The sequence below is a fragment of the Marmota flaviventris genome, chromosome 17, assembly GCF_047511675.1.
Source record: "Marmota flaviventris isolate mMarFla1 chromosome 17, mMarFla1.hap1, whole genome shotgun sequence".
In the NCBI taxonomy this organism is placed as follows: Eukaryota; Metazoa; Chordata; class Mammalia; order Rodentia; family Sciuridae; genus Marmota; species Marmota flaviventris.
Genome location: NC_092514.1, coordinates 45,932,004 through 45,955,316, shown reverse-complemented (window position 1 = coordinate 45,955,316; position 23,313 = coordinate 45,932,004). Strand labels below are relative to the sequence as shown.

The 23,313-nt window shown below is 49.7% G+C and overlaps 1 protein-coding gene across 2 annotated transcripts in view; it reads left to right on the top strand.

Moving 5' to 3' along the window:
• Positions 1-22,334, top strand: part of Akap1 (A-kinase anchoring protein 1) — a 30,695-nt gene extending 8,361 nt beyond the window's left edge. For both annotated transcript variants that reach the window (XM_027950349.3, XM_071603757.1), the window contains exons 2-11: positions 7,789-9,430; positions 11,929-12,062; positions 13,736-13,862; positions 14,543-14,670; positions 16,528-16,705; positions 18,340-18,490; positions 18,895-18,962; positions 20,296-20,369; positions 20,761-20,823; positions 21,258-22,334. In XM_027950349.3, the coding sequence (XP_027806150.2) occupies positions 7,813-9,430; positions 11,929-12,062; positions 13,736-13,862; positions 14,543-14,670; positions 16,528-16,705; positions 18,340-18,490; positions 18,895-18,962; positions 20,296-20,369; positions 20,761-20,823; positions 21,258-21,332 (2,616 nt within the window). In that variant the 5' untranslated portion in view covers positions 7,789-7,812 and the 3' untranslated portion in view covers positions 21,333-22,334. The remainder of the gene's footprint in view (positions 1-7,788; positions 9,431-11,928; positions 12,063-13,735; positions 13,863-14,542; positions 14,671-16,527; positions 16,706-18,339; positions 18,491-18,894; positions 18,963-20,295; positions 20,370-20,760; positions 20,824-21,257) is intronic.
• The last annotated feature ends 979 nt before the right edge of the window (positions 22,335-23,313 follow it).

The following is a 23,313-nucleotide window of genomic DNA, read 5'->3' as shown; positions in this document are numbered from 1 at the left end:
TGTGGTTAACAGGAATCCATTGCTACTTGTTTATAGCTTTAGAGTGCATTTTCAATCGCAGTGTTGCGTGTAGAAAGATACAACTTTTTGACTATGGAAAGGATACTCCTTTGCTAGGGATGTAGCTCAGTGGTGGAGTGCTTGCCTAGCCCTGTTCAAGTCCTAGCACTGCAGCAGCAGCAGCAACAACAAAAGAAATTAGGCCTACCTCCTGTGCTCTTCCAGTAATAGCTGCTTTCAGTTCTTTGGGCTACTTACCTCTGTTTCTAAATAGTATACTTTAAAAAAAAATTGATTTTTCTAATGTGAGAAGTAAGAACTTAGCTGATTCCTACACTTTTTTTCTTTCCTTTTTCTCTCAGTATAGAGGTAGCACAATCATTGGTCAAGTTACTATTCTGGGTATATATTATAATATAAACATCGCTTATGACTGTGTAGTTCATTGCCAATTTTGTTTTCTTGTCCCTCCTTCCTCCTCTTCTAGTTAATTCCCTTACTTTTGCTTACTCTTTATCTCTCCAGTCAGTTCCTTGACTCTCCTCTGAGCCCCTGACAATGCCGTGGAACCTGTGCCACTAGTGGAAAGCTGTTCTCATTGTGTTAACACCCCAGTTCTGCTGAACAGTTCTATGTTGCTCTTGGGAAGTATCCTTTTCCCCTGGCTCTGATTCCCCTTCTTCCTGGGAATTTCCTCTTCCTTTCTTTTGTGTTCCTTCTTGGATCTGATGCAACCTCCCCTCTTGGTTTACTTCCTTGTCTTGGTGGAGTGCATTCTTCAGAGTATGCACAGAGGTTTGTGACCAGTAACAAGCCAGCTAATGCATGCAGAAGGACAGGTACCTCTGAAGGCATGCACGAGAGTGTGAGTGGCTGAACACAGGAGGTCAGTGGAAAGTAGGCAAAGACAACTGGGCTGGTAGTTCCCTTCTACTAGGTCAGCAGAAGAGCTCACTTTACTTTGAGGCCTGGATTTGGGAACCAGGTAGTTAAAATGGGTATTGAATGAAAGTCTGCCTATGGAATGGGGCAATCCAAGCCCTTGGGTGCCCATAATGCTACATAATGCTACATAGGCTACTGTCTTCTCATCCCCCACCCCAGGACCATAGAACATCCTAGTCTAGATAAATAGTTTGTTGGTTCCCCTGTGCTGACAGCACACTCAGCTGTCTCTTGGACCAAACTTTGAGTTGGTCTATGGTAGAAGGTGGCATAACCAGGTGGAGAAGAGGTGATTGTTTTTGCTCCCAAGAGACTGTAAAAGATTGAAAATGCCTTAAGGTCAGCGCCTCGTCTTACTCATTTCTGTGTCATGTGCTTGGTACCCTTTAGGTGCCAATAAATATTTGTTGAATAGAAATTGCCCTCTTAAGCCTTTATTTGACTTCTGGGTTGGTATTGTAGTCTGCTGCTTGGAAATCATGGTCTTATCTCTGACCACTGGAGGTAGTGGCGTGAAGGGGCCTTTGTACCATCTTTTCTGATTTCCCCTGAAGGCACATGCCATCTTCATTGGCTTTCTCTTGCCGTCAGATCCCTGCTTGTACTTTTGGTTCCAGCCCTCTGTGGTTATGGGCTGGAACTTGTGTACCCAAGAGGACATTCCTGTGTCTATTTTGTCACCAGCCTCAGAGGCCTGATAGAATTCACTTGTAAAGTCAGATGGTTGCTAAGAGCCTGAAATGAGGGGCAGGGTGAACAGGACATGGTCTTCAGAGTTTTCTAAAACCACACCCGTATCACCAATGAAGCAATTGGGAAGACCTTGGCAGGAGGTGCTGATGCTCTTTCCCCTGTCACTCAAGAGGAAGAGGCGTGATCAGCAGAGACAGGCGATGGCTGTCCATCCTTGTGTGGCTTTTCTTATTACCAAGTTTTCCAGACCAGAAGTTAGTTTAATTTCTAACTGGACTGGAGGAAGAAGAGTCCATGTCCAGAAAGGATTTGGAGCTTCTAGCTTTTCTTACCTGGTACTCGCCTTTGGTATCAGACTCTGGTTTTCCATTTTGGCTAGAGAAGGCTTCGCTGAGCAGGTTCTCCCACCCAGATGTTGGTTAAGCCTCAGGCCTCCTGCACAGAGGGCTGGCAGCATGTTCCATGACATCCTGACAGCTGGTCCACCTGGGAGGACTGGAGCTGCCCCCAGTGTATCTGGATGGCTACACCAGCTTGTCTGTGCTCTGCGGGGTCATCACAATGGAGGGTGTGGGGACGTCCTGGGCAGGCCCTCACAGCCCCACTGTGAGCTAACATGGAATCTTGAGAGTGCCCTCATGAGTCACAGCTCACTCAGGCCCCGAGGATGAAAGGATTGACACCGGGGCTGGGCCAAGACCAGCACACCTGAGGCATGGCTCCAGCGCTCTGATTCTTGGGCCCAGCCATGCTGCCGCAGGAGAGTGACCCTGGCTCACCCCTCCCACCCTCAGTGGTAGGACTGCACACTGCCAGCAAGGTAGGTGATGGCCTTGCAGCCTTTGTCCAGTCCAGCAGCACCCACTAGAACCTGCTGTGCAGTCGGTAGCCACCAACTGCGTGTGGCTTTTAAAATTAACTTTGAATAAAATTAGAAATTCAGTTCTTCAGTCACACTTGTCACATTTCAAGTGCTCAGTAAACCTCCTGTGGCTATCAGTATTGCATAGCAGTTGTTGCAGGGGGGATTGCCCGGACCGTTGCCTCTGGTGACCTGCTCCACTTTTTTTTTTTTTTAAATAAATATTTTTTTGAGAGAGAGAGAGAGAACCTTTTTTTTTTTTTTTTTTTAATATTTATTTTTTAGTTTTCGGTGGACACAACATCTTTGTTTGTACGTGGTGCTGAGGATCGAACCCGGACCACACGCATGCCAGGCGAGCGCGCTACCGCTTGAGCCACATCCCCAGCCCCCGACCTGCTCCACTTTGACCATGTTGCAACTATGCAGATCCTATGGTTCCCGTTGCCTTGACCAGAAAGGTCAGACTCCTTCAGTCTGGCCCTTTACCAGCTCTTTAGTTTCCGCTCCTAGGACTTGTTCTGGCCCAGCTCTGGGACTGGCTGCCCTCTCAAGGTATCTCCCTTCCCCCTCATTGAGGCCTGGGAAAATCCTAGCCTTTGAAAGCACCTCCCTGGGTTCTCTTGGTTTACTTCTTGCTGCCCGAGGTGTGGGATGCCAGTGTGAGACGGTGTCTATGAGAGAGATCGAGTCTTCCATCTGGAATGGGGCTTCTGTGTGGCAGCTTACACATACTCAGGTATGTGAGTAAGGGGAACACCCGTGACCTGATGAGAACACTTAGGATATAGCAAGAGGTACTCTTGTGGACAGGGGAAAGATCTCTGAGCGTGTGAGTTTCCTCTGCTTGGCTCACAGCCTGCTGGTTCTCTGAATGCTGGAGCAGAGCACTGGGCTTTCAGTTATGATTCCCTGCAGGGAAAGACCCCCTTCCAGGGGACCTGCCTTCAGCAAGAGTGTGCTGTGCCGGGCGCTCTGTTGGAGGGATATCTTGGGTAGGCGCCTTCCTGGTGGTTAACACCCTGGAACAGCCATTGGCAAAATGGACATTGGGATGGTGACAGAAATGTTCAAATTCCGGTTGAGAGGATGTGTAAGTGTTCATTCAGAACACAAGTGGATGTGGGTCCATTGACCAGGTCCAAACCCAGAATAAACTTGGGCTTTTGGCTCCTACACTGTTGTTATGTTTGACTTTCCTGTCAGTTATGTGCAACTCTTTTTTTCACAGTAACTGTAGCCAAATTGGCTTAGTCACTGGGACCCACACTTTTTTTGTCCCATTCCCAGGGATTTGTTTTCTTGTTTAGCCAGAAGGATCTAGACTGTGGTTACTGGGTTGGGAATGAGGCCATTACTTCTCCAAAGGCTGTTCTGAGAAGCTGCAGGTACCTCTTTGGAGAAAGAAGGGGTTCTTTTAGAACCTGGAGTGAGGAGAATGTGAAGGCCTTGTGGTGTAGCTCGTGCCTGCCTTTAGCTTTGTGTGACCGTTTGGCAGTGAGCCAGCGTGCATCTATTTCTTGGCAAATGGACCTGCTAAAAATAAGCAGGCAGCTATTTAATTCCAACAGATTCAAAATAGCCAGGAGTTCTCACCACCAACCCTAGGGCAGAGTTCTGTAGCATCCTGTGGGCGGCTTTCCCTGGCTGCAGAAAAAGATGTCCTGGGAGGCAGCTTCCAGATAGATTGTGAACATGAAGGCTTTGGGACCTGTGGTGTTCAAATCACTTAAGCCCTGAGAAATTCAAGTTTAAAAAACACCCACGACAAAGATGGCAACTCAGTCTACCAGAGAAGGAAGGCCTCGTGAGGCTGAAGGGGTGCATGTGTGTGCAGGCAGCCCAGTATGGACCTTTGGGAAAGGTTGGTGCATCTTATGCCACCTCCAGTAGGCCTATCAGACCATGTCAGCTGGGGAATATGGCAGAGAGTCTGTTTAGCTGACCTGAGATGCCTTCAGTGAGGAAGTGAAGGGCCAGCCATTTTCTGACTGGTGGGAAGTGGGGGCTGGGGGAGGGGCATCAGATGCCTCCTGGCAGTGGGCACCCTTAGTAAGATCCCACAAGGCTTGGTGGGCTGCAACTAAGGCCTTTGGGCAGGTGTCTGCTGATCCTAGGGGAGCTGTTCTTGGTGGAGGATGCCTTCTATCTCTAATCACAATGCTCAGGTAGCTAAGAAAAAATAAACCCTGTCCATGTTTAGACTCTCTGGAGATCTCCTGCCTCTGGTCTTGAGTGTGATAAGGTACCAGGAGAAGGACTTGGTCCAGAGCCATGCCCTGCACAGATGAGGTGACTCTTGGTTCCTCACCAGTGGATCTCTGGCTCTAGCCTCTAAGGGATGGAGGCTGGAGAGTGGTGGGCACTGGGAATCCCGGTGGATCATTCTGGATTTTATTGGTTGGGTGGTCTCAGGTTAATAGTATTTAAGGCCTTCTAGGAAACCTTCCTGTCACAACAGGGGCTCTCTGGCATGGAAATGCCACAGCAACCATGTTTCTTGGGCTGTAGTCTCAGCTGAGTAGCTACAGCTAACTCTCTGTTGGAGTGACAGAGCTAGGGGCTTAGGGCCCCAATTTCCAGGGAGCAGACTGGGCTGGGACTTGGGTGGGTGAGTGGCAGTGGTGGTCTGATATGCTAGAGTGGCAGGCAGGACCTGTGTTGTGACCCTGGTGTTCTGAGTGAGGACTGGGAACAGAGAGGATGATTGGGGAGAAGACAGTGATGTGGTGGGTTGAGGACTGAATCACAGTGTGGATCACCCAGGGTGAAGGACCCAGGCCCACTTTGGAGTGCATGTTTGAATGTGGAGTCTCTCCTTATAGAAGTGTAGCCAGCTCCCCCATAGGCGGAGTGATGTCACTAGCAACTGCTGGAGAAGCAGGACTCTGGGGATCAGCTTTTAGCTTGGAAGGGGCAGGGCTTTCCCAGCTGGTTTAGGAGATAGTTTGGAGAACAGCCCCTTCCTCACATACTCCAATTTGAATCTGCAGCCTTGGGCTTTGGTGTGTTAACCACTGCCTTCTATGGCGGTGGTTGCTAGGATTTGTTTTCTTGATCCCATTCCACAAACCCTGCTAAAAAGGAATTGCCTGCTGGGCATGGTGGCACATGCCTGTGATCCCAGCTACTCAGGAGGCTGAGGAAGGGGGAGCATGAATTTGAGGCCTACCTGGGTAACTTTGTGAGACCCTGCTTCAAAATAAAATTTTAAAAGGGCTGGGCATGTACTTCAGTGGTAGAGTGCTTCCCTAATATGTGCAAGTCCCCTAAGTTCAATCCCTAGCACTGTTTAAAATAAAAGGGGTGCGGGAGGATTGCCTAATTAATAAGCATTCAGAATCTAAATGTACTGGCCTGGGATCAACCCCAGCTTCACTTCCTGTTAGCATGCCCTTTTGGGTAGGACTTGCTCTCTGCCAACAGACTGGACACATCCTAGTGTACCAGTCCCCCTCTTTCCTGTCTCAAATTATTTACTCTTTTGTATGAAAGACACTGAACATGAAGCAACTACATAGCAGATCTCCTGTAATCTACTTTCTTTGGGGAGGGGGAGGTTACAGAACAATGATTCTCAAACTTGACTACATTTGAAAGTATCTGTGTTTAAAACAGAAACAAAAGAACTGGTATTGATTCTTATCCCTCAGAGATTGATTTGGCCTTGAACTTTTTCTTTTTTTTTTTTTTTTGAGGTACTGGGGTATTGAAACCAGGACCTCACATTGTACTCTACCACTGAGCTATATCCCCCTCTTGGCCTTGGCTTTTAAAAGCTCCTCCAGTAATGCTTCAAGTTGGAGAACCACTATGAAATATTTGTAGATAAGAAATCTACCCCAAAATAAAACTATTCCAGCTAACAAATGAACTCATCAAGGTTGTAGGATATGAAATGAAAAGTGCAAAAACTTTTCCTTTCCCTCAGCTGAATGGCCATGTGTATGTCCTTCCTGGTTTTTCCACGGGATTGTATACACAGTAGTAGACATTGCATACACAGTAGTCTTTAACTTCTGTTTTCTGCTTTTTTCCATGCATGAAACCAACATTTTTTTTTTTTTTTTTTTTGGTACTGGAGATTGAATCCCCTGGGGTGCTTAACCACTGAGCCACATCTCTAGCCCTCTTTTATATTTTATTTAGAGATAAGGTCTCACTGAGTTGCTTAGGGCCTTGCTAAATTACCGAGGCTGACCTTGAACTCATGATCTTTCTGCCTCAGCCTTCTGAGCCCATGGGATTACAGGCATGTGCCACAACGCTTGGCAAAACCAGCTTCTTTTTCTAACCCTAATATATCTACTCATGAATTCTAGCAGTGATTTTTCCCTGAAAAAGTAATTCCACTTTTGTTTCAAATGATACCCTAATGGGCATTCTTAGGTAGACCTCAGCCTACAGAGTTTTTTGTTTTAAGCTTGCAGGTGTGGGATTTTGGGGTTGTTAGGGTATGGCTCATAAGGTTTTATGAACTGTTACTAAAGCTTTCCCAAAAGGTAGAACAGAATTCTCCTTTTCTTGGCCCATACAATATGTCTTTCCCAGGAGTCCACTAACTAGTGAGTTCCAGATTTGATGTGGAATAGAAGCTGTGTTTCTATTCCTTGGTTGTATGACCTTGAGTGTATTTTAGCCTTCAAGGTAATACATTCCTTGTATTACCAAGTGGCCCGAGGATTAAGTGATACAAAGGAAAGCATCTATCAAGGTTATTCATTTGTGAAGTGATAAGGTAGCATCATTGAAGCTTTCCATCTGGGGGTGGGTTATAAAGTCATCTGAGCCTTGGCCACTGCTTAGCCTTGCTCTGTACTTTCCAGTCTCATTGCTTTATCTTCAGATATTAGCAAGGAAGCTCATTTTTAAACATAGAGGGACTTCCTAGAGATGACCTCACTGCACTCCCTCACCCCAGCACTCCAGGGGTAGATCCCATCTCCTAGCATTCCTTCTAATTGTAATGTGCTCATGCTCTTCTGGGCATCTTAAAATGCAGCCCTGATTCAGTAGTTCTAGGGTGGGGCCAAGGTGCTGCATTTCTGGCAGGTTCCTTGGTGCTGCACAGGGTTCTGGTCCCTGGACTATACTTTGAAAAGAAAGGTCCTAGAGCATTGGTTCCCAACCTTCAGCTGAATGTCAGAACCACCCGGAGAATGCTGAAGCACTGATGTTTCTTATCTCTGCAACAAAACACCCAAATGAAGGTCTAATTCAGCATGTTCATGTGCAGTGCCTGTACTCTCATAACCCCATGTCTCTCCCTGTCTTCCTGCTTTTCCTAGGCATAACTACTTCAGGCCTCCAGGATGGCAATCCATTTCCGTTCACTCTTTCCCTTGGCATTGCCTGGAATGTTGGCGCTCCTTGGCTGGTGGTGGTTTTTCTCTCGTAAAAAAGAGCAGGTCAGCAGCAATGATAAAAAGGTGGACGCTGGTGGTGTGGTGCTGAGGGCCAGCCCTGACATCAAGAAATCGCTCCCCATACAAGAGGCCTGTCCTGGAATTGCGTCCACACCCCGCAATGTCACACAGCCACTAGAAAAGGAACAGTCCACTGCAAGCAAGCCTTCTGTGGAGCCCCCAGCCTCGCTGCGCACACACCCAACCTGTCGCAGATCAGAGTCCTCAGGCTGCCTCCCTAACCCCACGGACACAAGATCTCAACCAGGAACACACAAAGATGACAGTGCAAAGGTGGAACTCGCCCTGATGGGTGACAAAACCAGATCTGTTCCTCTTGAGTGTCCCCTCCCATCTCCCAAGGATGTGGTGTTCCCCCACGAAGCCATAGAGGTGTGTAAGCAAGAGGTGGTGTTCAGTAAGGCACCAGGGAGGGGCTGGCCCAGCCAGTCTGTGTGTGCTGCAGAGAAGCATAGCCCTGGGGAGAAGGCAAGAGAGACGAGTGGAGCCGAGGGGACCGGTGACGCAATGTTGGGGGAAAATGTGCTTGAAGAAGGCTTGTTGTCCCAGGAGCGTGTCTCAGAATTGGAGAATAGCAAGGCCCTCAGCCTGGCCCCCTCGGGAGGTGGAGGAGAGAAGGGGAGCGGTGGCCCCTTCTCCCCTCTGAGAGAAGAGTCCACAGTTGGAAAATTGTTAAGTAGCTCTGGCAAGTTGGCTCACGCAGAGCTGGCAAAGGATGAGGAGATGCAGGCATCTAAGGTCCAAGATGACAGAACCTGGGACAGAGACATGGCGGCAGAACTAGGCAAAAAGGAGAGCTTGGATAAGAATGAGAGGATTGAGCAGGCTGCCTTCCAGATAATCTCCCAGGTGATCTTGGAAGCAACTGAAGAGGTGCTGGCCAGCACCAGGGATAAGATGGCAGATCAGTTATATCAGGCCTCAGGCAGTCCGACTGTAGGGCAGGCGGAGAGCAGTGCCCCAGCCAGCCAGAAAACTGTCCTGGGGCAAGACACTGCACAGGCTGCTCCAGTCGTAGTGGGGGCAGCCGCTGGTCCAGTGGATTCTGCCCTTCCCTTGCCAGGCCCACCAGCAGAGAACCTGCCTTCACCAAAGACCTATGTGAGCTGCCTGAGCAGCCCACTGTCCAGCCCCACCAAGGACAGTAAGCCAAAGAACTCCGCACACCACATCTCCCTGGCTCCCTGCCCACCTCCAGCGAGCCCCCTCAGAGAGTCAGTGGACGAGGCAAGCATCCTGGCGGAAGATGCCACCTGTGCTACCTGTGTGTCAGCCAGCCAGAGTGTTCCTTCTACGGCCTCCGGGCAGTGCTCGGATTTCGTCAGCACTTCAGGGCTCGAAGACTCTTGCACAGAGACCAACTCAAGCCCCAGGGACAAGGCCATCACCCCGCCTCTGCCGGACAGTACTGTGCCCTTCAGTAATGGGGTGCTGAAAGGGGAGTTGTCAGACTTGGGGACTGAGGACGGATGGACCGCGGATGCAGAAGCAGATCACTCGGGAGGTAGGTGGGTCTCAGGGGCTCACTGGAGGATCGGGGAGGGGTTCCCTTATTTGTTAGGGAAAAGCTGCTAGGCTGTCCCTCCCTCTGGCCACTTCTGCAGCAAAGTGAAGGCACTCTTCAACTCTGTGTCTCAGGGGGCCTGCAGAGAGGTGGGCGTGGCAGAGAGCTGGCGGGGACCTGATGAGAAGGCACACTGTCCTGAGACCCCAAAACCTCACCAGCCAGGGAGCCTCCTTAGCCTTTTAGAAGGAACCAGTTCAAAGTGGGGTCCACCGGTTAGCCTTGGTGTGCCTCTTTTCCTCAGAGCCCGAACTCTTAGTGGGTCTTTAATCGAGAGGCCTCTTAGCTATCTCTCCCAGTGCCAGGTCTGGGGAGTGTTGCTCGGTGGTTGACCTCCATTTAATCCTGTGCTTGTTCCATGTCTTCACCGGCTTTCCTTCTCCAGAAGCTCTTTCAGGGTAAGTGTCCCATGAACGGCTACAGCCTTGAGTCCCTGGGGAGGCTCAAGCGCTCCTCGGTTGTCGCTGTCACCTATTCCTTCACAGTCTCAGCCATTTTTTTTCTGTGCAGCTGCAGTTCCACCCTGGGAAAGAGGGGCACTTTGGTAACGAAGTGCCACTGGGTTTTTCGAGTGCTGACCCCAGCGTAGACAGTTCAGACCGCTAACTTACAGGTCAGCAGCTCCTGGTCCTGCTTCTACGGCTCCCCTCTGGGATATTTTCATGTATTTTAGAGAATGTCATGATTTCCCAAGTGGCTCTCTGACTTGCTTGTCCTGGAGCCCTTTCCTACCATTTCAGCTCCGTCCAGGAAGCTTGGGACTCTCTCTAAGGTGTTCGACTGCTTTCAGCAGCATCTGGTGTAGGTGTACACAGCGCTGTTCTATCACCCCAAGTGCTGTTGACTGAGACCACTATTGTTTACCTCTAGAAGAAAATGCTGCCCACCAATAGTCTAATGTTAAAATGCTTTTTAAAAAATTGTATCTTAAAATGGGTAAAAAAAGGTTATTTTTTTGTTTGTTTTCTTTTTTTAAGAATTTCCCTTTGCCTGTTGCCCTTCAGCTTAATTAATGAGTCCCCCAGTCTTGTGTCAGCTCTGGGTTGATCATCCTACCTGTTCTGATGGGTGGAGGGCTTCTGAGTGTAACTTTGCAGACAAGGAGGCTCTGAGTCTCCTGTGATAGGTGGAGAAGTTTAGGGGTAGCTGATCAGTCAGAGCATGTGACACCGACCATCGCTGCTCAGAGGGTGTCGAGCACCAGGCAAAGGGTTCCCTGCTTGGAGCGTGAGGAAGCTGAAGCTTAGGGAGCTGGCAGCTGGCCTTTGAATGCAGCTTGCTAAATGCCTGGTGTGATTCTGAGCCACTCCTGGGTGCCACTGGGGTACAGGTGTTGGTCGTTCCAGTTCTGTTGGACAATGGCTGAAAATGAGCAGAGCCTCCATCACCCTGTCCTGCTTCCAGCAAACTGGTCAAGCAGCTCCCTCAGGAGGGTTTTTCCCTGTTAGAAGCCTATTCCAAGCCACTGGTGTTGAGAGAGAAAAGGTCACTTTGAAGGTGACTTTGCTGGAAGCAGACTCTTTAGCCTTAGTCCTTTGCATCTAGGCAGTGCACGGATTGGTTGGCAGAGGCTTATGTCTAGGGTCCAGGAAACCTACACGAAAAATAACCTAAATAGTAGACTCACAGGAGTGATCTGTTTTTAGGTATTGAGTTGTCTATATTTAAGCCAGAGCTGTTTCTCTTAAACTATCTGGACCCCTGTTTTTCTGCAGTGTTTCCTTTGCTGTGGCCTGGGCTCAAGTTGGTGTCAGGGTCTCCCTTCCCATTGTACTCTTGGGAATGAGCTTAGCTCCATCTTTTGAACAGGGGATATTTGAACCCCCAAAAGAATTCAGAGTTGCACAAGCCAGGCCTAAGTCAGGGAAAGAAGGCTGTCCTTCCTTTGTCAACATCTGCCAGAGAAACAAGTGAGGTCCCTATCAGGGATGAGAGTGCGGCCACTAGACAAGCCAAAGAGACTCTGTCTTATTCTGTTTGATGGAGGCCAGGCCTGAAGCCTTGGGACTAGACACTTTTGGTCTGAAGGGGGGATGGGACACTTGGAAGGGTGGCAAGATGGTTATGAGATGGCAGTCCAGATCAGCTCCTGGGACCATGTGGACCAGTGGATTGTCCCCTCCCCCATCATGGACTCCCCTCCCTGGGCGTGAAGTCAGTTTCTTCCCAGTTGACCACTTGTGTCTCTGTTCCAGCAGCTGTGGCTGGGCGTGGCTGCCAAATAAGCAAGTGGGACTGTAAGTGACAGGCTAAAATTAGGAGTATTGATACCCCTAGGCCTCCTTTCATTGGGGTTTCTCTGAACCTTCTAGAATGAGTTAACAGTCACCTGCCAACTTGGGGGGTGGAGGGAACTCCCAGTAATGTGGATTTTGGAAGTCGTGGGTATCGATAGCTCTGAGCTGGGTCTGTGTGTGCATGCTGCTTCCTTCCTACAGGTTCCGACGGGAACAGCATGGATTCTGTGGATAGCTGTTGTGGCCTCAAGAAGACCGACAGTTTCCAGAATGCCCAGGCAGGCTCCAACCCTAAAAAGGTTGACCTCATCATCTGGGAGATTGAAGTGCCAAAGGTAAGGAAGGCTGCATCCCCCAGGGCCAAGTTCTGTGGCAAGCTTAAGTTCTCTGTCCCCCAGGGTAGGGGAGGCCAGTGAATCAGAAGGGGTCCCTAGTGAGCCGAAGTCCTGAAGCTTGCCAAGGTTCAGACTGTGCTATGGATGGGATTCTTCCAGTGACCTCTTACTCTTGTCCTCTAAGTCTGCCCTCTCCCTGTCTCCTCTCGTATGTGCTGGGGCTGGATTCTGTCTGCAGATTTGCTAGTGCAAATCAGACTGAGGACTGGGGCAGCAGTCCCCCTTCCCTGAGCCCCTACTCCAGCTCTCCCGTGTAAAGAGCATTTTATAATCAAGCAAAGCATAAAACCGTGTTTCATAGACACTTGAATGGTATAGAAATGTATGAAGAAAATAAAAACCAGCTCTAATCCTACCCTTGAGAGTGACTGCAAAGACTTAATTCCTTCTCGTCTCACACCCTGTGGTTTTTAAACAAAACTGAGATTATGTTGCTTTAATTAATACTTTTAAATATTTAACAATTTACTTGTTATTCTTTGAAAATGTAATTTTGACTGCATTATTCATTGTGTGAACGGCAGTTTGCCTCGCCCGTCCCCAGTTCCTGGGTTGCTTCAGCAGTCTAACCTTGCTATTATAACTTAACAACTTATTAGCTTGATCTTTAGGTTTATCTCTGGGGCTCAGAAATAACTGGCAGTCTGCTTAGACTGCTGTCCCAGGGCATTTGGCTCCATGCAGAGGTAGAGACCTGGCTTGCCCTGAACCCGAGTCAGGACGGCTGTATTGACCCCAGGCTGTTGGCTCCCGTGGTGGTTTCCTCCCCTGGTCTCCTTGTTGCCATGTCCTCTGTAAACACTGATTGCTGAGGCAGGCCCTGGGTGAGGAGGGAAATGTCCCTGCTGGGGAGGGGTCGTTTGGGATTGTTCCGGAGCTTGTCTTACATCATGGCTAAGTTTGGCTTCTGCCTGCCTGCCTTGAACTCTGGCGCACTGGGCACTTCTGCATGCCTTGTGCTCTGAAGGTTCCAGGCTGCCGTCCCTTGAGTAAGAGCCCAAGTGTCCTTAGGCATTTACTTGGAAACAGAGCCCTTTTCCTTTGGTCCTGAGCAGACTTGGAAAAGCAGGAATCCTAGTCAGCCCTTCTGCTGCTGAAACTGCTCAGGCGTGAGCTGGAGGAAGCAAGGCTGCCCGCAAGGCTTCTCAGTTTGGGCCATTTGTTGGGATGAGATGGGAGCTGTTGGGTCCTGCAGCCAGACTGCCTTGTTCAACTGCTTAGCAGCTATGTGATCCGGGGTGGGTTCCTTGGCCTCTGGGTTTGTTTTTTCCTCTGTAAAATGGTGATAAAGTTGTTATCTGTTTCATAGGTAGTGTGAGTGAATATGAGTGCCCGGAAGAGTCTGGGCAAAAAAAAGGCTGACATAGTAACAGTAAAACAGAAGTAGGTCTTTGGGGGGCTGGGGCTGGGGCTCAGTGGCAGAGCAATTGCCTAGCATGTGTGAGGCACTGGGTTCGATCCTCAGCACCACACACAAATAAATGCATAAAATAAAGGTCCATCAACATCTAAAAAAATAATAATAATAATAATAATTTTTTAAAAAGTAGGTCTTTGGGATGTAGGGAATTGGTTTCCTGCTAACCTCCCCTCTCACTCTCTCTCCTGGGAAGCACTTAGTTGGTCGGCTAATCGGCAAGCAGGGGCGGTATGTGAGTTTCCTGAAGCAAACATCTGGTGCCAAGATCTACATCTCAACCCTGCCTTACACCCAGAACATCCAGATCTGCCACATAGAAGGTCAGTGGCACCTGTTGCCCAGTGCTTATTTTTCTTACCTGCAGTGTGAGTACATGGAAGCATTTGAGTCCCAGTTGCTAGAAACGGCTTCTTGCCTGAGGTGGAAGAAGCACTGGGTGCCTTCCCTCCGGCTTTCTTCTTCAGTTTAGGGGTTTGAAGGAGATATGTGGGTCCTTCCTCACCAGATCTCTGGCCATGAGAAGCATGGGGTGGGAGAGCAGGGCCAGGGTCCTGGGTTCATGGTGCCCATCATCCCCACAGGCTCCCTCACAGAGCACAAGAGGGCCAGGCCTTTCCCATCTTTCTACCTCCCTCTGCATTCACAGCCTGGGTCAAAACGACAGAGATCTCACTTGAAAGGCTAATGGGCTTAGATGACCTTCTTCCTAAATCAAAGCTTGGCATTTTGACAACTTAAAAATGCCCTTGAGGGCTGGGGTTGAGGCTCAGCGGTAGAGTGCTCACCTAGCACGTGTGAGGCCCTGGGTTCAATCCTCAGCACCACATAAAAATAAAATAAAGATATTGTGTCCAACTACAACTAAAAAATAAATATTAAAAAAAGAAAAAGATGCCCTTCAACTCTAGAAGTCCTATGCAAAGGGGTGTGTAGGTGAGTCTGTTTCTGCTGTGACTTTTCTCTTTCCCACAGTGATTGTCTTGTCCCCACCCCACTTTAGGCTCTCAGCATCATGTAGACAAAGCTCTGAATCTGATTGGAAAGAAGTTCAAGGAACTGAACCTCACCAATATTTACGCTCCTCCGCTGCCTTCGCTGGCACTGCCTTCTCTACCAATGACATCCTGGGTAAGCTTGCTCCCGGGTCAGTGGACTCCTGGCGCCCTTTCCCCAAGTCTTCCTCAAATGAGAGACTCCCCGGACTATGGGCCAAGAAGGCTGCAGGCACATTACTGCCCATGCCCTCTCAACTCTGGCTTCCACTGGTCAGTTCTGCTGCCAGCTTGTATTCTCTGGGGATGAGGCAAAATGCCAGCAAGAAGCCAAGGCCTCTCAGTCCCACGTGGGAGGACTGCACTCCCCTGGCTCTGCCATCTGAGTGTGTTTTGTGTTTTTCAGGCATTTGCCTATAAAGAATAGTTCAGCCAGGAGGTGGGGTGTGCTGGACCAGTGTGGGGGCTCCTTAGAGCCGTTGCTGTATCTAGGATTACTACCTAGCACCAGAGGCCTGTGTGGGATTTGGAGGGGGCTTGTGATGGGTCATTCTGTCCCTTCCATCCTTTCTTCTCGTTGAGCCAGGCTAAGTAGTAGCCCTGGTGAAGGATCCTTTCTTTCCTCTCTCCAGGAACTATCCAGGTTATATCCTGCAAATCCAGAGTTTCTCCCACCAGGAAGCCCCAGTGGGTTGGCAGGAGGAGAAGCTGACGTCTCCAGGGCTTGTGTGCTGGTTGCTCAAGGTCTTTTGGGGCCTGTCACTCATATTCTGCAGCACCCATGCCTTTGGCCCCAGCCAGGCTTCTTCTCATGGGAGTAGGCATGCCAAGTTCTATGGGCCAAGGGCTGTTGACTGCCTTTCACACGGATGGGCTAAACGTGCTGCTTCATGGAAATTGTCTCCTGGGTTGAGACCCTTATGCTGTGGAGGAAGGAATGGGCTTTTGGAAGTGGGCTGAACCACGTTCCCTACTTTGCTCCTGAATTGTGGAGTTTTTTCCTCAGGAGCCTTGGCCTTAGACGCTCCTTAAATGATGGAGTGAGTGGTTTGTGTGGATGGTTTCCTTCCCTTGTACTCTGCTGGGCTCAGTGGGACTGGGGAGGAGTACCTCTGGGTTTGCAGGGCTGGCATGTGCCCATGCCAGGCTGGATTCTTAGCCCTGTTCCCCCTGGGCCTCCAGGCCTTAAGGCGGAATAGGCACCTGTCTAGAGCCCTATCTGCTGCCTGTAGCCTAGCATTAGGAAAACCAGTTCTTGAAGATGAAGGCTTTCAGAGACCATAGTGGCCTCTGCTGGGCCCTTTACCATAAGACCTGGCTTCCGAGCACCTATGGACCAAGGCCCAAAGTGAGGATGAACCAGGACACTGGGAGGGTAGAGAAGAGTAGGACTTAGGAAACAAGAGGAAGTCATAGGGGAAAAACTAGGATGCAGACTCTGGCTGACCTTGACAATGGGTCTGGCTCAAGGCTTGCTGCTCCCTGCTCAGAAGGCAGGGCAGACTGTATCAGGCAGTAAGCTGGGGTCAGCTACAGACCCAGGGGAGTTTGCTGAGAGGCCTGAGGGCTGCCTACCTCCTGTCAGGCACCTCATTCTCAGTGGCCACTCAGAGTTCCCTTGTTTGCCTTCCCTGGGTCTTATAGACTCATCAAGAAGGAGGAGGGAGGGGAAATTCCAGAGGATGGAGCCTGCCCAGGTCTGTGGGAGGCCCACACTACATCCAGTTAGCTCCTGGCTCCCCAGGCTCTGCTGGGGTTCCCCTGCCTGGCCCTGAGGTTAGGCTGCCCCTGATGGCTGTTCAAGGTATTGCAGGATAGCAGCTGCAGTGGCTGAAGTGGTTCTTGAACTCTGCTGCCTGGGTGCTGTTGTTGGAGTTGCTGTGCTTTTTCAAAGATGTGCCAGTTGAGAGACATATCCTGGGGCCTCAGGGCTTATCCCAAAGATGAGGAGAGGAGGACTGATGCTGTGCCTGCTGCCCCTTCCTCTCTATAGCTCATGCTGCCTGATGGCATCACTGTGGAGGTAATCGTGGTCAACCAGGTCAATGCCGGGCACCTGTTTGTGCAGCAGCACACGCACCCCACCTTCCATGCACTGCGCAGCCTGGACCAGCAGATGTACCTCTGCTACTCTCAGCCTGGAATCCCCACCTTGCCCACCCCTGTGGAAAGTAAGTGCTCTCCTGGGGGCCAGGGAGGGAGGTTCTGGGCTCTGTCTAGGCCATAGAAAGAACTTCTGGGGGTTGCCTGTGCTGTCCTTTGTCTTGACCAGGAGAGAGCTGTACTGGGATCCTTCATGGGACAGCATCCCTGAGTCTCTTAGCTAGCTCAGCTAGTGTTTCCATTGGCTGACAGAGCAGCGGGACTGGAGTGGAGTTTGGACACATGGACTCAGAATCCCAGTCCTGCCACTTTATGTCTGTTAGTGGGGTGATACCACTTGTTCCAGGAAGTCAGGTTGGATACTCTGTCAATATGTGAAATGTGCATAACTGGTTATGATAAACGAGCCAGAGCCCAGCAAACCCAGGCAGTGGGTTGGCCATCCCACGTGACAAGTGAGGGAACTGAGCCTCTGACTTTAAGTGATTTGCTCGGGTAGCCCCTGAGCAGGAGCTGGATCCAAACCAACCTTCCTCACTGTTACTTCTGTTGAGTTTATTGATGGGGATCAAATGTCAGAACCGTTCCCACCCTTCACCCCCACACCCCCATCAAAGACTCCTAACCTGGGGGTCCCCTGATGGGCTTTGAGGCATCCAAGAAAGCTCTCAAGTTATCTGCAGTATTTTGTGTCCATCCTTTTCTTTCTCCTCCCCTGCCCCCACTGCTTTCTTTCTATTGGTGATCAAACCCAGAGGTGCTTTACCACTGAGCCACATCCCCAGACCTTTGTATTTTTTATTTTGAAATGGGGTCTCACTAAGTTGCTTAGGATCTCACTAAGTTGCTGAGGCTGACCTCAAACTTGCGAGACTCTTGCCTCAGCCTCCTGAGTTGCTGGGATTGTAGGCCTGAATTACCATGCCTGGCCTTTTTTTTCTTTTGGAGGAATACAGGTTTAGTTTTCATCAGATTCTCTAAAGTTGTGTGCCAACCCAGCAATAAAGACTGTAGTCCGAGAAGTGGCTGCACCAGGGACCAAGGGTCAGAACCCAGAGTGGTCGGCCCCATGTGGGCCTGGGGCACAGCTAGGGGTTTAGCTGGGTGACCCTTACCCCATAGTTACATCTTCCTCTGCTGCCTTGGTGATCTTGGAGCACAACCTTGGTAGCTACCCAGGTGCTCTGCACCACCTACTGAGGCAAAGGCTTAGTTATGGGGCATAGGCCTAGGAGTGCCCTTCTTGATATGAGTTGCCATGGGCCAGAGCAAACTGTGTAGATACTATGCCACTGAGATCTGCTGCATTCAGAAGTTCTTTCCCTTAGGAGTGCGAGGCAGGCCCTGGCCCACATTCCCTGATATTGTATCATACTTGGTTTATTCTGGTTAATGTGTCCATCTTAGGCCTCCGTAAGTTTCAAAGTAATGGATCTTGATTGAATTTTTTTTTTTTTTGGTCTGGATAGCTTTGGGGTATCACATATGTTAGAATGAATTTTCGATGTCCAGCAGCCTCCCTCAGCTCTTCTTGGGCTCAGGGGGAGGCTTTATTGGGGACCCATGCCATTTCTGTCCCCTAATCATGAGAGATAGGCCTCTGAGAAGTAATGCTGAGAGGCATGTAGGAGTGATCATAATGGCCCTTGGAGCCCTGCCCTGGGTCAGGTATGTCCACACACTCTTCTTCCTGCTCTTGCAGTCACCGTTATCTGTGCTGCCCCTGGTGCGGACGGGGCCTGGTGGCGTGCCCAAGTGGTTGCCTCCTACGAGGAGACCAACGAGGTGGAGATTCGCTATGTGGACTACGGTGGATACAAGAGGGTGAAAGTAGACGTGCTCCGGCAGATCCGGTGAGTGGAGACCCCCTGGGCTTGCGCCCTGCTTGGTGTGAGGGTGTGGTTCAATTCTGCCCAGCCTCCGACCAGGGTTCCTTCTTCCCTCCTGCTGCTACTGAGATTAACAAAGTTGGTGAGTCACCTGAGTCAAACCGGGTTAGAAGGCTGTCTAGTGGAAGAGACCCCCAAGTATCAGATGTGGAGGGGGAGGAGACAGGCTCCTTTTGGAGTTGATGCAGGAGTCCTTGTGACATCGGGCTGCTGAAGGGCTGTCTACCTGCTTTCAGGTGTGCTCCGTGCTGTGGCCTACAGTGCCATCCTGGAGTATGGATGTCACTGTGCTAAGCAAAAGGTAAATTGACTGGCAGTGGAGTTGGCCTTCAAGTCCATATTAACTTGCCCTTTTCTTGGCTTTCCAGGTCTGACTTTGTGACCTTGCCGTTCCAGGGAGCAGAAGTCCTTCTGGATAGTGTGATGCCTCTGTCAGGTAATGGGGGGCCTCTGGCCAAGGGGCAGGTAGTGGCTGAGCAGAGGTCTTCTTAGAGCCTTGGTCTCACCTGGAGGGTTTATACAGACAGTTGCCACTGCCATCAGAGTTCCTGGTTGAATAGGTTGGGGCCGGGGCCTGAGAACTCGCATTTCTGTCGAGTTCCCAGGTGAGTTGCTAGTGCTGCTGTGCCATAGACTGTCCTTTGGGGTCCACTTTTCTGGACTTATGGTGCCAGCATTAAAAGGCTTTCAGCAAAGGCAACTTCCTGAGCATAGTCCAGACTCGAGGGGGCAGGTGCTAGGTCAGCAGCAGTGCTCAGCTGTTTCACAGGTGCTTAGGGGCACCCTGGGGGCTTAGCTCACACTCATGGCTGTCTGGTGTCTAAGGCTGTGAAAGTATTGCCAGGAGGAAGAAGGCTGGCATTACTTAGTTTCCATTCTCTTCTCTGGAAAATGGGGGTGGCACCTATCTTTCAAGGTGGCTGTGCAGATTATAAAAACCCAGGAACTGGTGTGTGGAAGGTGGGCAGATAGTAGCTAATATGCCTGTAATACGTGAGTTCGCCCATCACACTCTCTTCCAGGGTTGGCCCCTTTGGATCTTGTTCTGGCTTGTCTACAGCAATCTAAGTGCATCAGAAACACTATACTCTAGCTGGAGTCACACCAGGCAAAACACTGGGCAAGGTCTTGGAGTTTTTCCTTCCTTGCTCTTGCCCAACCTTCCTCTCCATTTCTATCCAACTGAATGATCTGTCTAGACTCGCTGAAATGCTCCCTCCTTCGTGAGACTTTCCCACATCTTCAGAAACACCTGCTCCCATCCCTCCCACTCCCTACCTTGGGCCTGTTCTTGTTGCTTCTTGAACCAACAGAGCAGAATGCTGCCTCAGTGCCGCCTCCACTAGAGAGCGGCTGCCTAGATTTGAATTCCAGCTGCACACTCTGGGAGCCGGATGGCCTCTGGTGATTAGCCTGTGCCTCAGTGTTCTCACCTGTAAAACGGGCATAAAACCTGTCTTCTAGGGTATTGCTGATTTGGTGGAAGAGCTAGCACTGTTGGTCCCCAGATTTGTGGGGATGGTATTTCCACTGAAGGCAGAAGTTTCCTCCTTTATCCTCTGTCATTCTGAGGGTGACATACATCTGGGATCCTGGAGTCTTGTGGAGATCTAGTCTCTACCTGACGGGTGGTTCCCGAGAGCAGTCTCAAGTCCCTGCAGCGTCTGAAGCTTCCTGCTCAGAATACAATGACGGTCAGGTCACTTGGGTGACAGGAGTGCTTTTCCTCGATAAGAGTCTAAATGCTGCTTTTCCTTCTCCCTGTAAAGATGACGACCACTTTTCGCCTGAAGCAGATGCAGCTATGAGTGAGATGACAGGAAACACAGCGCTTCTGGCACAGGTGTGTGCTCTGGTTTGGAGGTGGGGCCAGCTGGACAGGGTCACTGGGGAGCCGTCTGCCTCGCTCAGTTAAGAATTGACCTTTAAACTCCTTCCTTTCCATGGTAGGGAACTTTGGTCAATCAGCAGGCTTTTAAAAGAAGTGTTTGGCTGGATGTGGTGGCGCACACCTGTGATCCCAGCTATTCAGGAGGGATTGAGGCCAGCCTGGGTCATTTAGTGAGACCTTGTCTCAAAATAAAATTAAAAAGGGGCTGGGGATGTAGCTCAGTGGTAGAGCACTTGCTGAGCATATGTGAGGCCCTGGATTCCATCTCCATCGCTTCAAAAAAATTGAAATAAAAAGAGGTGCATGGAGCAGCTTTATGTATTTCTTCCCCCCACTCCTCTAGGTGACAAGTTACAGTCCAACTGGCCTTCCCCTGATTCAGCTGTGGAGTGTGGTTGGAGATGAAGTAAGTCCTGCCCTTCTGTCGGAATTGTTGCCCAGCAGCAGCGTGTTGGCTGGAGCTGGTTCTGGCCCTGCTTCTTCCTCGCTAATCGGAGGATAAACTATAAGCCAGTGCCACCTGGGGAATACTTTGGGTGCCATGACTGGGGTGGTTGTGTTAATGTCATCTGGTGGGTACAGGCCAGGGTTGCTGCTTAGCATCCTGTAGCACCCAGAACAGTCCCTCTTGGAATTACCCAAATTGTCGAGGTGGAGAAGCCCTTCCCTGGGCCTTCTGGAAGCTTAGGTAGCCGCAGAACATTAAAAAGGGAGCCCCTGTTGGTGTCAGGCCCTGCGTGAGCACCTGTCGCCTCATTGGCAACTGGACACGTAGAAGGGAGAATGTGTTGGCTTGAGAATGGCTCCAGGCAAAGCTCTCAAGAGAACTTTGTTTTCTAGGTGGTGCTGATAAACCGGTCACTGGTGGAGCGAGGCCTCGCACAGTGGGTGGACAGCTACTACTCAAGCCTTTGACCCTGGCTCCCGGAGCCACCACTGGAGTCTTTTTTTGCACTGTTGAAATTAGGCTTGGCACTGCAGGCAAAGAGTTAACATCAGAGTAATAAACGTCATCCTCTCGAGTCCTCTTTCTCCCCATTCTGTAGGTCCTATGGAGAAGACGTTCCTCTCCGAGGAAAAAGGATGAACAGCGGGTTCTTTTCAAAGCCATTGGATGGTGTTAATCTGAGCTATTTAAAAAGAGATATTGAAGGGAGGCAGTCTCAACCAGGTTGTCCTGTTCCCCTTCCCTTCTGCTTCCTTCCCACCCTCTCCACCAAAACCCCACAGACTCTAGTGGGCTGGCCACAGGACATGTGTGGCTTGCCGCTAAGGGTTTCTTTTACTTCAAAGTTTTTCTTCAGGGAACCAGCCATGAACTGACTGACTGGTATCAATTTCCTGTACGGCTCAACATAAATGAATTTGGTGGTGTTTGATCAGTTTTTATACACTTCCTCTAGGTCTATAGGAACCCAGACTTTTTTAATGCAGATGTAAATACGGAGCAATTGTCACACCTCTGGCCCTTGTTATTGGGAAGGGGAACTGTTACCTTGCCAAGCCTGGTTGTAATTTATAACCATTTTCTATTTGTGCAAACTCTGTAAATAATGTTTAAAAATGTATTATTTTGTACAAGATACACTGGAGAACAAAGGGAACTCAAGGTTTTTCCACACACTTCACCTGTAAGTAGAAGTTAATCCTGTAGAGGGCAGCTGCCAATCCTGGCTCCTCTTCCAGGAGTTTCAGGGATTCCTGCATATTGGACAGGTGACTGTATGGGATAGATTGTCATTTGGGGATTTTTTTGCTGTACACACTTGTTTAAAAAAAAAAAAAAAAAGTTACTCGGTGAATACCTTGCAGTGGTGTGTTTGATTCTTTTTTAGACTGGCTTCAGCATTGTGCAATTTAAGAATAAATGACATAAATAACTTGAGCATATATAAATTTTGAATTGTATAAACTATACCTTTGAGTCCTTTCTTTTCCTAGTGGTGAAAAATATTGGGAGCAGGTGTGGGAAGTGAAGAGGGTGGTTGTGAGCGTGGAGGGTCCCAGTGTTGCCCCCTAGGGCTGTAACTAAAGGAGACCCCCAGTTCTTTGAAGACAGTTTAGCCAGAATTGTCTGTATGGCCTTTTCCTGTCTCCTTGCCCCACCAGGTGGCAGCCAAGCTTTGACTTCTACCCTTGAATTCTGGAGGAGCCTGATATCTGTGTAAAGCACTGGTTTCTGAAACCAGTTAGTTGTGCTTTAGTAGATCAATGATGTCATTTAGTCTGCTGTATTGAGAAGGCTATAAAAATGCATGAAGGGGCTGGGGTTGTGGCCCAGTGGCAGAGCACTCACCTAGCGTGTGAGGCACTGGTTTCGATTCTCAACACCAGGTATAAAGATCCATTGACAACTAAAAATTTTTTTTAAAAATAGTAAAATGAAACACTAAACAACCCTCTTGCTTTCTTTGAAGACAGGAGAGTAGGTACCTAGCCTTGATTTATTCCCACTGCCTTGGGTAAACTATCCACCCTGTGTCCTCCTTAGTTTTGGCCCATGTTCTCTGTGCTGTGTGCCCACACTGCAGGGCAGTGGGCCTTAGCACCAGACTGGAGAGCAGAGGCAGCCTGAGGGTTTTTAGGCAGAAGGTATGTCCTGTGGGTATTCTCTCTGGTGACTAAGCACCCCACCTCTTGCCCCCTCCTGGAACTCCCAGGCCCAACACAGCAGGCTCAGCTATTCTCTAGTTCCGCTGCACCCAAAGGCTGCAGCTGCTCTGGACCCTGATTTGGAGTTGTCATCGTTGAGGTGGCCCGTCTTTCCATCAGTTTCCCTCATCTGTAAGATAAGATAATGCTACTAATCTCATAAGAAATAAATCTCAGGATTGTCCCCTGTTTATCCAGAGCTGGGCCCCAGCAAGTTCTTCCGTGGTCTTTGCTGTTGCCCGAG